We start from the raw sequence: 16,216 nt of genomic DNA, 5'->3' as shown, positions 1-16,216 counted from the left end.
AGTAGTTATGGCAAACTCTAAATTTGCATTTAAAGAGGGTTTGGATGCTTTCCTTGCTTTGAAGGGCATCCCCAGCTAAAATTACTAAATAATTCCCAGGAGAGTTGATGCAGGAAGTTATCTGACTGCCATCTGGAGCCAGGAAGGATTTTTTCCCTAGTAAGGTTAATTGGCCTAGGCCATGTAAGGTTTTTTTTTCTTTTGCCTTCTCCTGGCTCAACTGGGGTATGTTTGGGTTCAGAATGAATCCCCCCCCCTTCCCCCCTCCCCCCCCCCCTCACCCACTACCCCGGTTGAACTTGATGGACGGATGTCTTTTTTCAACCAAACTATGTTACTGTGATGCAGCACTCTTGAATATGGAAATGATCTCTTTATGCCCCTGATTAAGGCTTACTTCCAGAACTGCTGGTGTATAGCAAATGTATAGCTTATATATTTTTCAGAGTCACATCAACCCAACTTGCAGAAAGTCTGAAAAAGGCTGTGTGCATGTTTGGTTGATGTGGCTCTGTAAAATGTATAAGCTATATAGGCTTGCTATACACCAGCAGTCCCAGCAGTTTTGTATTTAAACCTGGCTTCAGGGGGCATAAAGAGATAATTTGTATATTCAAGAGTGATCAAGGGAAACTGCAGTTGGTTTTGTAGAGAATGAGAAGGGACGACTTTATGGTCTTGGACCAGGTAAAATTTAAACCATTTGGCCCTGAAGTCACGTTTAACAGTGTTAGGTGGCCCCCCTAATACCTCTGGTGATTAAAGGGGCCCTAAAATGCAAAGAACACAAGGGCCCCCAAATCTACCAGAAGTCACATGTGGCCTTTCCTTACCCCATCTCTCATATATCCTCCCACTCTTTATGTCACTTCTCCTCACCAAATCCTTAACTAGCCTTTCACTCCCCAGGTGTTTTCTGCTGCAGCCACATATTTTTCCTACTTCCTCCTATTTTATGAAGGAACACTGCCATGTGGCAAAGTTTCAGATGCACATTACACAAGCAGCATGACCATACTACACTGTACAAGTGTATCTTCATCTTTTACCTTCAAGTCACCTGTCTACCTACCTTAACAGTCAACACACTGGCCAATCCCACCAGGGCCTATGTATACCTTATCTATTCTACAATCTCACCATGACCATCACCTTTCTCACCTCTCCTTCCTATTCCCACCATCATATACCCAGCCCTTATTGATCCTACGTCCCCACTATGAGCTTATATTTGTTCACGTCCATGGCCTATCCCCAGTTTATGTTGCTCTTACATCTCTTACATCAAATAAGTTGTAATATCTTTCTGTCCATTTATTTCTCCAATCGCATTCTGTGACTCTTCGCTTGATCTACACTCCACAGAACCCCTCCATCATCTACATTCTTTAGCCAGCCAATTATCTTCCAGTCTGCAAAGTCTGCCTGTCTACCCGGGACAAGGTTCTCCAGCACCCAAGGCTGAAACACCAAAGTGCGCCCCTCCATCCCTCCCACCCTAGCCGTCACACACTGATTGCTATTAGACTAAGAGGTGCCCCAGGGCCCCCAACACCTTAATCTCTAGTTATCTGGCTTACAGTCACTGTCATGTATCCCCTTTCCTTAATTTTCCCTTCAAACTCAGTAGGGGAATAATAGCTGATTGAGTAGTGCACCCCCTCCCACACTGTGCCCTGAGGCTGGAGCCTCTCTCGCCTCTGCCTCGGCCCAGCCCTGCCACTGTCAAATGTGTGCTGTGATCAACAGGCAAATATTTGCTAATGTCTGGTCTCATAACTCACTACATTTTGTATTGTCTGTAAACCACATGCCTTGATAAAGGGGGACCCTGCGAGGCCCCTGAAACAATTGTTTGACTAACTGTGGCATTTTGCAAAATAAAAAGCGTGCTTTAACCACTTGAGGACCGCAGTGTTAAACCCCCCTAAAGACCAGGCCATTTTTTAACAAATAGGCCACAGCAGCTTTAAGATCTCGCTGCAGGGCCATCCAACTCAGCATACAAGTGATTCCCCCCCCCCCTCTTTTCTCCCCAACAACAGAGATTTCTGTTGGTGGGGTCTGATCCCCCCCCCCCCCTCCCCCACCGTGTTTATTTATTTAGTTTTTTTCACAAATATTTATGTTATTTTTTGAATACATTTTACTATTTATCTATTTTTTTATTTTTTTTTTACTCCGTCCTCCCACCAGCCAATCAGCGTGATTGGCTGTCATAGGCTTCAGCCTATAACAGCGGATCACTTCTGCAGCTACAGAGGGGACAGCCGTGCCACACAGCTGTCCCCAGTACAGAGCTGCCTTAGATCGCAGCGCTGTGCAGGTCTAACAATCTCCTAGCGGGACTGATGGTGGACTTATGGCTCCGCTCAGTCATTCATGCGGAGATGCGTGTGCATTAGAGCACGCAATCTCCTGCAATACCCGCCCCAAGGAACTTACGCCAATCAGCCTTAGGCGGTCCTGGGGCTGCCGCAGCGGCCACGCCTATCGGCATGATGCGGTCGTCAAGCAGTTAAACTTGCAAACTAGTGTGCTGATTTGTTACTGAAATGAAAAATGGGCAATGTAGAAAAGGTATTAAATGAACAGTCTCATGCAGGGATATGTATGGACCTGGCTCTATGAATTTAGTGCAGTGGCAGAATATCTGTTACTTCTCCATTGATCTCCCAACCCCAACTAATCTCTTACTGATCAATATGTTTTAACATTAACCCCTTCCTAATGCCTAACCCTAATCTCAGCTGAAATTAATACTTCTGAATACTGTAGCCTGACCTATTTCCTAAAAGAACCCTTCCCCAGTGCCCATCTCTAACCTCCTCCCACTTAACCCTAACAGCTCTCCTAATGGTAACTCTTCCTTCTGATACCTAACCTTAATCTTGTAATCCAAGCAACTAAAACTAGATCTTATCTACCCTTCTATTGTACCATCTCTTAAAACTCACCTTGCCAATCCATACCTGAACCTTAACCAATACTCACCATTTGTCATCTTCGCTGGGTCACCCAGTCAACCCCCTTTATCCAATAAATGTATTGTTTATGGTGTAAAAGCAGATAAACCCTATGTTCAGCTGTGACAATACATTTTTATGTAGCTGATATTTTTTCAATTTAGTAGCACTGTCAGGCTGATAAATTATACGTTCAGAGCAGCATCAGCATTGAATCCACAGCACCAAATTGACCTGCTTTATCATACAGCTATGACAATATATTGCAAGACAAAATAGATTTATTAAAAGAATGCTGCATGGAGCTGTAAAGACACAACCACTAATTCACAAAACTCTCACCAACCCTGACTATGATTCAATATGACCCAAGTGAGGGTGGAAAATAAAATCCTAACCACTTCTTTTTAGCAGTCAATTTCATTCATTCACTTCAGGTTTGCTGGATCGCTTATCCTCACTAAACTTCTTTAGAGATCTCTGGAGATGCCTTATTAAATTAGGCCTGATAAATGTTTATTCTGTAAAAATTGTCCTTTATCTGTCCTTTATCATGCACTGTAAATATACCCTTTGTAGAAAATGTATTTGTTTAATATATTAAAAAAAGGCATGGTCATAGATTTACAGCTGTGAAAGCTGGTGGGTTTAATTATCTACTGGCTTTCAAAATGAATAGTAATAATGTTACGGTAATAAATACATTTTCAGCATTGTGTGTGGTGCTTTATTACATTTTTTCTTCTGTTTTAAGCCATCTCTTTAGAGTGAGATCAGCACCATGATGTGAAACACAATATAAATGTAATTATAATTTCTTGGTCTAGTGGAAACTTTTTATGCACATAAGAATATGAGTGTAAATCTGGTTTGACACTAGTTTATTCCACATGTTGTCAGCTTTAGATTTGGTGTAAGTTATGTGATAGTTACTGGTAGAAGAAAATCAGCAAGTAAAGAGTTAATCTAGCTCTCTTCATAGTCAGCTTATCCCAAGCTGGTTTCTCTAGCAATCTAACCAATGAGCTGCCTGAGCCTGCCCCCTGCTGCTTACCCAATCACTATACAGCACAAAGACGCTTCCTGCTTCGACAGCTGCTGAAAGTTAAATATTAAGTTTTCTGCCTACATACATCCTAATTGGCAACTAGATTTCTGGCCCACTGGCAGAATATTAAGACCGGCAACTCCGCTTTGTTCTGGTTTTAGGATCACATAATCTCTTTAATATCTGAATCCTGGATATTGTGGATCTTCACTTCTCACAGTTTCATTCAGGCTGCTGAGCCAGTTTGTGAACTCGTTCTATGCAGTGATTGGTCTTTTGCTTTAGCCAAACTGGTATCTGGACACAACTGCTTATTTTCAGCTTGTCTGTATGCATTGTATGACTGCTGGAATTTATGTATACTTGCATTTATTGCCTTTAGAACTTGACAAAAGTATGTAGAATGGATATTTTATTTCACAAAGAAAGGCACATTTTGACCTATAAAGCAATACAGTATTATACTGCATGGTAGTAGCATACTACCAGAGGACAAGCTGTCATTTTTATTTTTTTGCTATATGTGTCTTGATCTGCCTCCTTTGAAGAGCTGTACTGCAAGACTGACATCTATAAACAGAGACAGACTTTGCCAGCACGATCGCTAAAACAAAAGTGAGAAGAACTTTGGAAGTCATGCTAAAAGTTTTAGACGTTAAAGCTGAGTAAATTTACATTTTGAAAAAATATATATATATTTATAGAAGACACAAAGCTGTTTCCATGTCTGCTTTAAGCGCAGTCCAAATTAAAGAGGCAAATGCTCACTTGGCAGCGTTACACCACCGAGTAACCGAGCTGGAAGGTACAATACGGGAACAGGCAGAAAGCCTTATTCGCAAAGATGAGCACTACCAAGCTGTTATAAAGAATATTGTGGATACCAAAGACAGGTGAGTTACTTTTGCCATTGTGAATATGTTAGTGACATCTGGCCAATTAATTTTATCAGTACTAACTGCAGGGGAGTCGTGCGTGTTACGCAATTAATGCGCGATGCAAGGGTAATGTGAGCATTGCTATGGTAATGTGAGTATGCTACTTATGTTCCGCACATTTCCATGACAACGTGCGTGTCATCCAGGTAACGCATGTTGCGTTAATTGCGCAACGTGTGCTACTCCCCTGGCAGTGGTACACTGGTATAATTGCCACACGCTACCTCCGTGTGTGTTCCCTACATTTTTACTGATGTATTTTCAAACATTCAGGAAATATATATTGAACCAACTAGATTACACACCTTAGTAAATGCGAGGTTCAGGAAAAGATGAACAACAATGACAACTATAACATACAGTGGTTTGCAAAATTAGCCAGCCCCCTTGACGTTTTCCACATTTTGTCATATTACTGCCACAAACATGAATCAATTTTAGTGGAATTCCACATGAAAGACCAATACAAAGTGGTGTGCACGTGAGAAGTGGAACGAAAACCATACATGATTCAAAACATTTAAAAAAAAAAAATAACTGCAAAATGACCTGTGAAATCCAAAAGGTACTCCTAGGACGTTGGGTCCCTTAGCGCACCAAGACTGCAAAAAAGTGTCACACATGTGGTATCGCCGTACTCAGGAGAAGTAGTATAATGTGTTTTGGGGTGTATTTTTACACATACCCATGCTGGGTGGGAGAAATATCTCTGTAAATGGACAAGAGATATTTCTCCCACCCAACATGGGTATGTGTAAAAATACACCCCAAAACACATTATACTATTTCTTCTGAGAACCGTGATACCACATGTGTGACACTTTTTTGCAGCCTAGGTGCGCTAAGGGGCCCAAAGTCCTATGAGCACCTTTAGGCTTTACAGAGGTGGTTACAATTTAGCACCCCCAAAATGCCAAGACAGTAAACACACCCCACAAATGACCCCATTTTGGAAAGTAGACATCCCAAAGTATTGTTGTCACAAAGTGTAATTTTCCGCTAACTTGTGACAAAAAATAAAATCTTCTATGAACTCACCATGCCTCTTAGTGAATACTTTGGGATGTCTTCTTTCCAAAATGGGGTCATTTGGGGGGTATTCATACTATCCTGTAATTCCAGCATCTCATGAAACATGGCAGGTGCTCAGAAAATTCAGAGATGCTTCAAAATGGGAAAATTCACTTTTTGCACCATAGTTTGTAAACGCTATAACTTTTACCCAAACCGATAAATATACACTTATTGGATTTTTTTTAATCAAAGACATGTAGTACTATAAATTTGGACAAAAATGTATATAGAAATTTTACTTTATTTGAAAAATGTCAGCACCGAAAAAATTCATGTCTTTTTTGATGAATATAATAAAAACTAAAAGTCCCAACAGCAATCAAATTGCACCAAAAGAAAGCTGTATTAGTGACAAGAAAAGGAGGTAAAATTCATTTAGATAGTAGGTTGTATGACCGAGCAATAAACTGTTAAAGCTGCAGTGGTCTGAATGGAAAAAAAAGTGTCTGGTCCTTAAGGGGTTTTATTACTTCAGTCCTTAAAGAGAACCCGAGGTGGGTTTGAAGAATATTATCTGCATACAGAGGCTGGATCTGCCTATACAGCCCAGCCTCTGTCGCTATCCCAAACCCCCCTAAGGTCCCCCTGCACTCTGCAATCCCTCATAAATCACAGCCACGCTGCTGACAAACAGCTTGTCAGAGCTGGCTGTGTTTATCTCTATAGTGTCAGTCTGCTGCTCTCCCCGCCTCCTGCAGAATTCCAGTCCCCGCCTGCATCCCTTCCCTCCCTGCTGATTGGAGGGAAGGGACGGGGGCAGGGACCGGAGCTATGCAGGAGGCGGGGGAGCAGCTAAGACTGACACTACAGATGTAAACACAGCCTCACAGCATGGCTGTGATTTGTGAGGGATTTCAGAGTGCGGGGGGACCTTAGTGGGGTTTGGGATAGCAACAGAGGCTGGGCTGTATAGGCAGAAAGAAACAAACCTGATTAAAGATACTAAACAAAGGTATACCCTAATAGAAAAGTATATAAAACTTAGCTTTTATTAAGATCGCATTAAAACGTTATCATATTTACATATTTGCTAGCTATACTGTTAACTGTGAATAAAGTGGACTGGAGGAAACAGGGTTCTGAGTCAGAAGACCATCCTCCTAGTTCACACTAGTAATCATTATGAACCCTACACCAAAACTCGACATGTTTCATTTCCTAAATTGGAAACTTCGTCAGGAGTGCATATACCCTAGTGATAGAGTGATAAAGTGCTACACACAATAAATACAATATACATTTCACATATTTACAAAAGTTAGCAAAGTAGCAGAGTAACGGCCACCTAAACAGGCTGCCGGTTTAGGTGGCCGTTACTCTGCTACTTTGCTAACTTTTGTAAATATGTGAAATGTATATTGTATTTATTGTGTGTAGCACTTTATCACTCTATCACTAGGGTATATGCACTCCTGACGAAGTTTCCAATTTAGGAAATGAAACATGTCGAGTTTTGGTGTAGGGTTCATAATGATTACTAGTGTGAACTAGGAGGATGGTCTTCTGACTCAGAACCCTGTTTCCTCCAGTCCACTTTATTCACAGTTAACAGTATAGCTAGCTGTATAGGCAGATCCAGCCTCTGTATGCAGATAACATTCTTTAAACACACCTCGGGTTCTCTTTAAGTGGTTAAAGTCACACACCTGCAAAAAGCATGCAGAAAGCGGAGTCAAAGGATTTCATCTGCATGCTTTTTCTGGTCCAGTGACTTAAAGTGTACCTGTGATAAAAAATGGAACAGATAGATACTTACCTCAGTAGAGGGGAGCCTCTGGATAGTTCCCCATTCCCCTCAACCTCTCCCTTGTAATGCTGGGACCCTCTGGACATATTTGACAAACCTTGTTAAATATATTTTCTCAAAGCCATGCTTCCGTCTGTGTACAAGCACAGTGCAGGGGAAAGTAAGGCCTGCACCTGTGCAGAAGCTCATGGGTGCTTGCACCAGGAGGTAAAAGCAAATGGCTACTGCACAGGCGTGGGCTGTATTTGCACCTGCGCAGTTCAGCAGCACTCATAGGAAGACAGGAGTGCAGCCAGGAAGAAGAACAGAATCGTTGGTGAGCAACGGTGGGGTGCAGGAGGAGCGGAGAAGCCTCTGGCTCATTCAGAGGCTTTCCTCTATTGATGCCAAAACGTAGACACAAAGCCTGCCACTGAATGCTGCAGGGGATGCTAGGAGGGTTACAGCAACAGGAAACATGCTCAAGGTATGTGCACTACAGAAACCAGTTCATCACATCATCAAAACAAGGCACCATACCTTGAATAAGAGCACCTTTATTCCTTAAATGGGTGCAGACACAGTGACATGACAGTGGGGTGAGAGCAGTTTCATGGATAAACTGCTTCCTTATAGACCAATGGTCTCTGAGGAAGCGATTTATCTGCAAAACGGCTGTCAGACCTTCTCTCACCCCACTGTCATGCTACTACAAGTGCCTGTACCACTTGTCACCGCCACATATACTAACATCACTACATGCAGCAGTGTCGAGGGGTACATGTGCTTGTGGTGGCATTTAAAAAAAAAAAAAAAAAAAACCCAGGAGGAGGCTTGGAGTTGCGCTTCACCACGGGCCTGGAAGGCACACATTAATTATAGGAGGGGCGCCTGGGAGAGGTATTGGCTCGGGAGCTAGGACGATTTCCAATAGGTTTCATGCTTGTAGTGTTCATACTTCTGACCTGTAGATGACACTGTGATTACTGTGATACTACTGTGATACTGCATGAGTTTACCTATGCCATTTCTAGTTTTGTTGATTCCTACTCCTGCCTATCTGCTTGTATTGGATGCAAAGCATGGCTTGATGTTTTATAGAGCTGCAGTTACTTGTAAATAAACAATTCCAGTTATTCTGCATCAGTGATTACTGAAATCTGTTGGAAATCTGTCTACAGTATGTGGGAAGGTAATAGATCCCTATCTGATCAGATTCAATCAGAGCGGTGTCACATACCTGGGGAGTGAGAATCCTCTGTGTGGCCAGATGAGCGCAGCCCTGGAGACCAGGTGGGTGCGCCCGAAGGCGACTGCTGAGTGCAACTGGATAATCCAATGCGAAGTACAGATACAACAGACAGTAGACATAGTCGGCAATAAGCCAGGAGTTTGTTAACGGGAAACAGTCCGAAACAGGTGAGGTACAGGAACGTAGGATAAATGAGTAGTCAAGGTATTGCCAAGGATCAAAGCCAGGATATCAGTTCATAAAGGGATAAGTCTTTCAGGACACAAGGAACCTACCAGGAAGTCTTTTTAAAACATAGTCCAGGGAGTGAGCTCACATGCAAACAGGGATGCATACCCCATTCCAGCCACTGGATGGCGCGGGAACGTCTGAAGGTCCTAGAAGGGAAAACTGTTCTGTAGTCAGACCCCTGAGCTGGTGAGTTGCCATGGGCAACCACTTGCTGAGGCGTGATGAGGGGGGTCTATATGATGGTCGATCTGGTGTCCATCATCTAATGTATGGCTTCCTTAACAGATTTCTCCATTATGTTAATCAGATAACATTTTGTCATCCATTGTGTCTATCCCTCATTCACTTACATCCCTCTCCATTCTACAAAGCGTGAGCTGAAATACCCTTTTCATTTCCATCACTGTCATTTTAAAAGGTAAGACGTTAAACTGTAATTTTAGTAAATCTACCACGTACTGGCCTTGACTTTAATTCTGGTTTAGTGTTTGCTAATTAGCTACTACAGGTGCTAGGCCCCAGTACCTGTGAGACAGTCTGGGTCGGGGGAAGCAGGCATTTGGGTGCCTTGTAGGTGGATATTGGTGGTTAGAATTAAGAAGTCATTGTACAATATTTAGTTTACAATACAAAACTTATCAAAAGTTACATATCAATGGTATTTTCTTTGTCTTTACTAAGCAATATGATATTGCCATCTATAAGGATTTTATTTTTTGTCACAAGTCAGCGGAAATTGATTTTTATTGTTTTTTTTTTCCCACAAAGTGTCATTTTCCAGTAACTTGTGACAAGAAATAAAATCTTCTATGAACTCATCATACACCTAACAGAATACCTTGGGTGTCTTCTTTCTAAAATGGGGTCACTTGTGGGGTTCCTATACTGCCCTGGCATTTTAGGGGCACAAAACCGTGAGGAGTAGTCTGGAAACCAAATGCCTCAAAATGACTTTTCAGGGGGTATAAGCATCTGCAAATTTTGATGACAGGTGGTCTATGAGGGGCCGAATTTTGTGGAACCGGTCATAAGCAGGGTGGCCTCTTAGGTGACAGGTTGTATTAGCACTGAAGTGCAAGAAGCGCAGGATGTTCTCAAATGGTGACCTGGACATGGCAGCAGAGAACATGGGCATGTGATGTATTGGGTGCGTAGACCAATAAGACCGCAATTGTAACGGTTGGGTGTAGCAACTCAGATGTCTGATTATTAGATGATCTGCAGAATCACCAATAATGTAGACACTATACCTGATTATGTGGTGATCTGCAGAATCACCAATAATGCTAGTGTAGTAAGCAAGGATACAGAGTGAATAGTGCTTGGTGCAACCGTAACTCAATAGTTTTGCTAGACCTTACCAGAGGAGCTGGTAAGGTACTATCAGAGTAAGTGACTGAATAGTTTGAGCAGGCCTACCCAGAGGAGCTGGAAAATGTACTATCAGTTACTGTAAAGAAAGATAAGCAATACCTCACCAGAGGAGCTGGTGGGCAAATAGATACCTCACCAGTGGCGAGGGCCCACTGGTGGGTAGAGAGGTCAGGCAGGCAAGGTTCGGCAACAGAGAGGTAAGTATCAGTACAGAATTGTGAGACAGAAGAGTAATCAGTAATCAGGCAGAGATTCAGCAACTAGTCAGATAGGCAGAAGTACAGAAACGTTAAGCAATAGCAAAGTCAGAGGTTTAGCCAGAATCATACGCAGGTAATCAATAACAATAGCAATTCCTAGTCCGGTGTGAAGTCCTTGGTTTCAACACCTAGATACTAGTCTAAGGTCTGAGCGCTAACACAAAGTATTCATGGCAGCAGACACTGAGCAAATGCAGAACGAAGGCTTAAGAAGCAGAGGGAGACTCTCAGCCACTCCCACCTCGGAAATCCGCCAATCCGAGCAGCGAGAGTCACCTCTGACGTCAGCCAACCGGCAGGTCAGCTGACGCGCCTTCTCCGAGCATAAAGGTCCTGTCTCTGCATGCGCCAGCGCGAGACAGAAACCCTGTGAGCTGGAGATAAGACTGCTCTCGGCGTGCTAGACGCCGAGAGGAGAAAGAAAGCCTGAGTGCAGGGGACATAGTCGGCTGCGGACATACCCTGCTCGTCCGCAGCCACCAATTCATTGATAGTTACAGTCATGGGCGTCCGTAGAAAATTTTCCAGGGGGGGGGGGCAAAAATGGGGGAGGAATAAGTGCGCGCCGCCATGGCGAACATCTGGGGTGGCGTTGTGTGGCGTGCGCAGCACGCCAAAAAATGGGGTACGGCATGCGAAAAATGGGTGTGGTTATGAACCAGAATGTGGGTGTGGTCGTGGGTGGAGACAAGTTTACATGAACTTAGCAATGGTGGGACATTAGATTAGGACAGTGGTGGCGAACCTTTTGGAGGTCGAGTGCCCAAACTGCAAAGTCACTTTACTATCACAAAGTGCCAACAGCAATTTAAACTAAATACAAACGTTTTAACTCATACATGAACATTATGGAAAATTCAAGTTGAAAATAAACTGTGAAGATAAACTATTTTATCCATCCGACTCCTGAAAAATGTATTCATTTTTTTTAGAACCTCCCAGTTTCATTTTCTGTTTTAAAAAGCTGAAAAAGTAGGCTTAATGCTATTGTCTCATATGATCATGATTCATCTTTTTCCATAGTCTCGCAGTTACCAATCATGTGACCCCCAACAAGACAAATTCAGCAATCATGAGGCCCCCCCAACAAGACAAATTCAGCAATCATGAGGCCCCCAACAAGACAAATTCAGCAATCATTAGGCCCCCAACAAGACAAATTCAGCGATCTTGAAGCCCCCAACAAATCATGAGGCCCCCAACAAGACAAATTCAGTAACCATGAGGCCCCCAACAAGACAAATTCAACAGTCATGAGGCACATAAATAGACAGCATTTCACATAAATAGGCAGAATGCCCCCTTAACATGGTAGACACCTCTCACCTGGCAGCAGTTCCTCAAAATACACTCAATCTGACAGCAGTGGTTCCCCAAAAATAGGTAGCCCCAGGTCTATAGGTGTCCCCAGAATAGGTGGCCAGTGGTATAGATGTCCCCAGAATAGGTGGCCTAGGGGTATATGCGCCCAGTATATGTAGGCAGGGGTATATGTGCCCAGTATATGTAGGCAGGGGTATATGTGCCCAGTATATGTAGGCAGGGGTATATGTGCCCAGTATATGTAGTCAGGGGTATATGTGCCCAGTATATGTAGCCAGGGGTATATGTGCCCAGTATATGTAGCCAGGGGTATATGTGCCCAGTATATGTAGCCAGGGGTATATGTCCCCAGTATATGTAGCCAGGGGTATATGTCCCCAGTATATGTAGACAGAGGTATAGATGACCCCAGTATATGTAGTCAGGGGTATATGTGCCCAGTATATGTAGCCAGGGGTATATGTGCCCAGTATATGTAGTCAAGGGTATATGTGCCAAGTATATGTAGTCAGGGGGATATGTGCCCAGTATATGTAGGCAGGTGTATATGTCCCAGTATATGTAGGCAGAGGTATATGTCCCCAGTATATGTAGCCAGGGGTATATGTCCGCAGTATATGCAGGCAGGTGTATATGTCCCAGTATATGTAGGCAGGTGTATATGTCCATGTCCCAGTATATGTAGCCAGAGGTATATGTCCCAGTATATGTAGCCAGGGGTATATGTCCCCAGTATATGTAGCCAGGGGTATATGTCCCCAGTATATGTAGCCAGGGGGAATATGTCCCCAGTATATGTCGCCAGGGGGTATATGTCCCCAGTATATGTAGCCAGGGGGTATATGTCCAAAGTATATGTAGCCAGGGGTATATGTCCTAGTATATGTAGGCAGGGGTATATGTCCCAGTATATGTAGGCAGGGGTATATGTCCCAGTATATGTAGGCAGGGGTATATGTCCCCAGTATATGTAGGCAGGTGTATATGTCCCCAGTATATGTAGCCAGGGGTATATGTCCCCAGTATATGTAGCCAGGGGTATATGTCCCCAGTATATGTAGCCAGGGGGTATATGTCCCCAGTATATGTCGCCAGGGGGTATATGTCCCCAGTATATGTAGCCAGGGGGTATATGTCCAAAGTATATGTAGCCAGGGGTATATGTCCTAGTATATGTAGGCAGGGGTATATGTCCCAGTATATGTAGGCAGGGGTATATGTCCCAGTATATGTAGGCAGGGGTATATGTCCCCAGTATATGTAGGCAGGTGTATATGTCCCCAGTATATGTAGCCAGGGGTATATGTCCCCAGTATATGTAGCCAGGGGTATATGTCCCCAGTATATGTAGCCAGGGGTATATGTCCCCAGTATATGTAGCCAGGGGTATATGTCCCAGTATATGTAGGCAGGGGTATATGTCCCAGTATATGTAGGCAGGGGTATATGTCCCAGTATATGTAGGCAGGTGTATATGTCCCCAGTATATGTAGGCAGGTGTATATGTCCCCAGTATATGTAGGCAGGGGTATATGTCCCAGTATATGTAGGCAGGTGTATATGTCCCCAGTATATGTAGGCAGGTGTATATGTCCCAGTATATGTAGGCAGGTGTATATGTCCCCAGTATATGTAGGCAGGTGTATATGTCCCAGTATATGTAGCCAGGGGTATATGTCCCAGTATATGTAGGCAGGTGTATATGTCCCAGTATATGTAGGCAGGTGTATATGTCCCCAGAATAGGTAGCCAGGTGTGCCCCAGCAGGAGGGGAGCAGCGCAGAGAAGAGGGAGAGCTATGGGCATAGTGGGGAAGGGCGGACGTCTCCCCCCCTTCCCTCACCTTAGGGTGCTCTACCTCCCTCGCTCGCTCTCCCCTCCGGCGTCCGGAACGAAATGTGCAGCGGCTGGGCAGCGGGCGGAACTTACCTCGTCTCGTCGCAGGCGACGGATGGATTGGCAGCTACTCTGGTCTGGTCCAGACCAGAGTGCGGCACCAGAACTTCCCGGCGCAGGAGCGAGACGAGGTAAGTTCCGCCTGCTGCCCAGCCGCTGCTCACTTCGTTCCGGTCTCCGGAGGGGAGAGCGAGCGAGGGAGGTAGAGCCCCCTAAGGTGAGGGAAGGGGGGGGGGAGACGTCCGCCCTTCCCCAGTATGCCCATAGCTCTCCCTCTTCTCTGCGCTGCTCCCCTCCTGCTGGCCGCATGGGCACGCGGCCAGGGGCAGCAGCGGGCGGCCAGGGTCAGGTAGATGCCCCAATTTGCCATACGGGCGGACTCCCATGGTTACAGTACCCCCCCCCCTCTAGATGTGGACTCCGGACATGAACTCTGGGCTTTCTCCCTCACTCTGCATACCCCAGCTATCTCAGGGTAGGGGGGAGGGGAATGTCCCTGCTCAGGGTGGGAGGGAGAGGACTGTCCCCACTTTACCAAGCCCGGACGAAAGACAGGGAAAGATCTTGACCTCCTAGACCTAGGTGGCAGAGCCCAAATTAAGTCAGCTGGACTGACTTTCCAATCCTCTATTTGACCTCGACTGTCCAACAAAGAGGAACCTAAACTGGTAGTCTGCCCCACTTGAAGTCTCATGGCTGCAACAACAATACGTTCCGGAAGAATGCCAACTGGAGTGAGGGACTGCACAGACTCAGGCTCAACACATCTGGACAGAGCGTCCTCTTTCACATTCTTGCTGCCTGGCCTGTAGGTGATAAAGAACCTGAACCATGTAAAAAATAGGGACCACCGAGCCTGTCTAGGAGTGAGCCGTTTGGCCCCTTCAATATACTCTAAGTTTTTATGATCTGTGTATACTGTTATGGTGTGCTCAGCCACCTCAAGCCAGTGACGCCACTCTTCGAATGTAAGCTTGATGGCTAAAATCTCGCGATTCCCAATCTCATATTTTTTTTCAGCGGGCGAAAATTTTTAGAAAAGTACGCACAAGGATGCAATCAGCCCGCAGGCCGGAAAGTTGTGATAATACAGCTCCTACCCCAATTTCTGAGGCATCCACTTCTACCACAAAAGGAAGGGACACATCCACATGCTTCAAGATGGGGGCGGAACAAAACAACTGCTTGAGTGATGAAAATGAGGCCTGAGCATCTGACGACCAGTTGTAGGTGTCCGCCCCCTTCTTGGTAAGATCTGTAAGGGGTGCAATTATAGAAGAAAACCCCTTTATGAATCGTCTATAATAATTGGCAAAACCTAAGAATCGCTGAAGTGCCTTCAATCCCACAGGCTGAGGCCACTCGAGTACCGCAGAAACTTTTTGGGGATCCATGGATAATCCTGCTGTGGATATTATATACCCCAAAAAGGGACCTCAGAAACCTCAAAGAGGCATTTTTCAATTTTTGCAAACAGAGTTTTGCCGTAATTTGTCCAAAACATTTTTTACATGTTCCCTATGTTCAGACAAGGTAGGGGAAAAAATGAGGATATCATCCAAATAAACTAGCACAAATCGCCCCAAAACCTACCTGAAAACCTCATTGATGAGCTCCTGGAAGACGGCCGGTGCGTTGCACAACCCGAAGGGCATAACAAGGTACTCGTAATGCCTGTCGGGCGTGTTAAACGCCGTCTTCCACTCATCACCTTCTCTTATATGAATCAGGTTGTACGCCCCCCTAAGATCAAGCTTGGTGAAAACACCAGCATCCGTACCCTGAGAGAATAAATCGTCGATCAGAGGCAGAGGATAACAATTTTTCACAGTAATCTTGTTCAAACCTCTGTAATCGATACATGGTCTAAGACCACCGTCTTTCTTTTTAACAAAAAAGAAACCAGCCCCGGCCGGGGACTTAGATGGCCGAATAAAGCCTTTGGCCAGATTCTCGGCTATATACTCCTGCATAGCGAGTTTTTCAGGTCCCGACAAATTATACAGATGGCCCCGAGGGGGCATACAACCTGATCTTAAATCTATGGCGCAGTCAAAGCTTCGATGTGGTGGAAGCTTGTCAGCAGCCTGAGGACAAAATACGTCTGCGAAATCAGAATATTGACTAG

General features: G+C 44.5%; 1 protein-coding gene across 1 annotated transcript in view; it reads left to right on the top strand.

Annotated features, from left to right (window-relative positions):
• Positions 1 to 4,045: 4,045 nt before the first annotated feature.
• VMAC (vimentin type intermediate filament associated coiled-coil protein) overlaps positions 4,046 to 16,216 on the top strand; it is a 28,646-nt gene continuing 16,475 nt past the window's right edge. The window contains exon 1 of the mRNA XM_068271165.1: positions 4,046 to 4,907. Within this exon, the coding sequence (XP_068127266.1) occupies positions 4,738 to 4,907 (170 nt within the window). The 5' untranslated portion in view covers positions 4,046 to 4,737. The remainder of the gene's footprint in view (positions 4,908 to 16,216) is intronic.

Source organism: Hyperolius riggenbachi, chromosome 1 (genome assembly GCF_040937935.1).
Source record: "Hyperolius riggenbachi isolate aHypRig1 chromosome 1, aHypRig1.pri, whole genome shotgun sequence".
Lineage (NCBI taxonomy): Eukaryota > Metazoa > Chordata > Amphibia > Anura > Hyperoliidae > Hyperolius > Hyperolius riggenbachi.
This window is presented reverse-complemented; position numbering and strand designations above follow the sequence as displayed.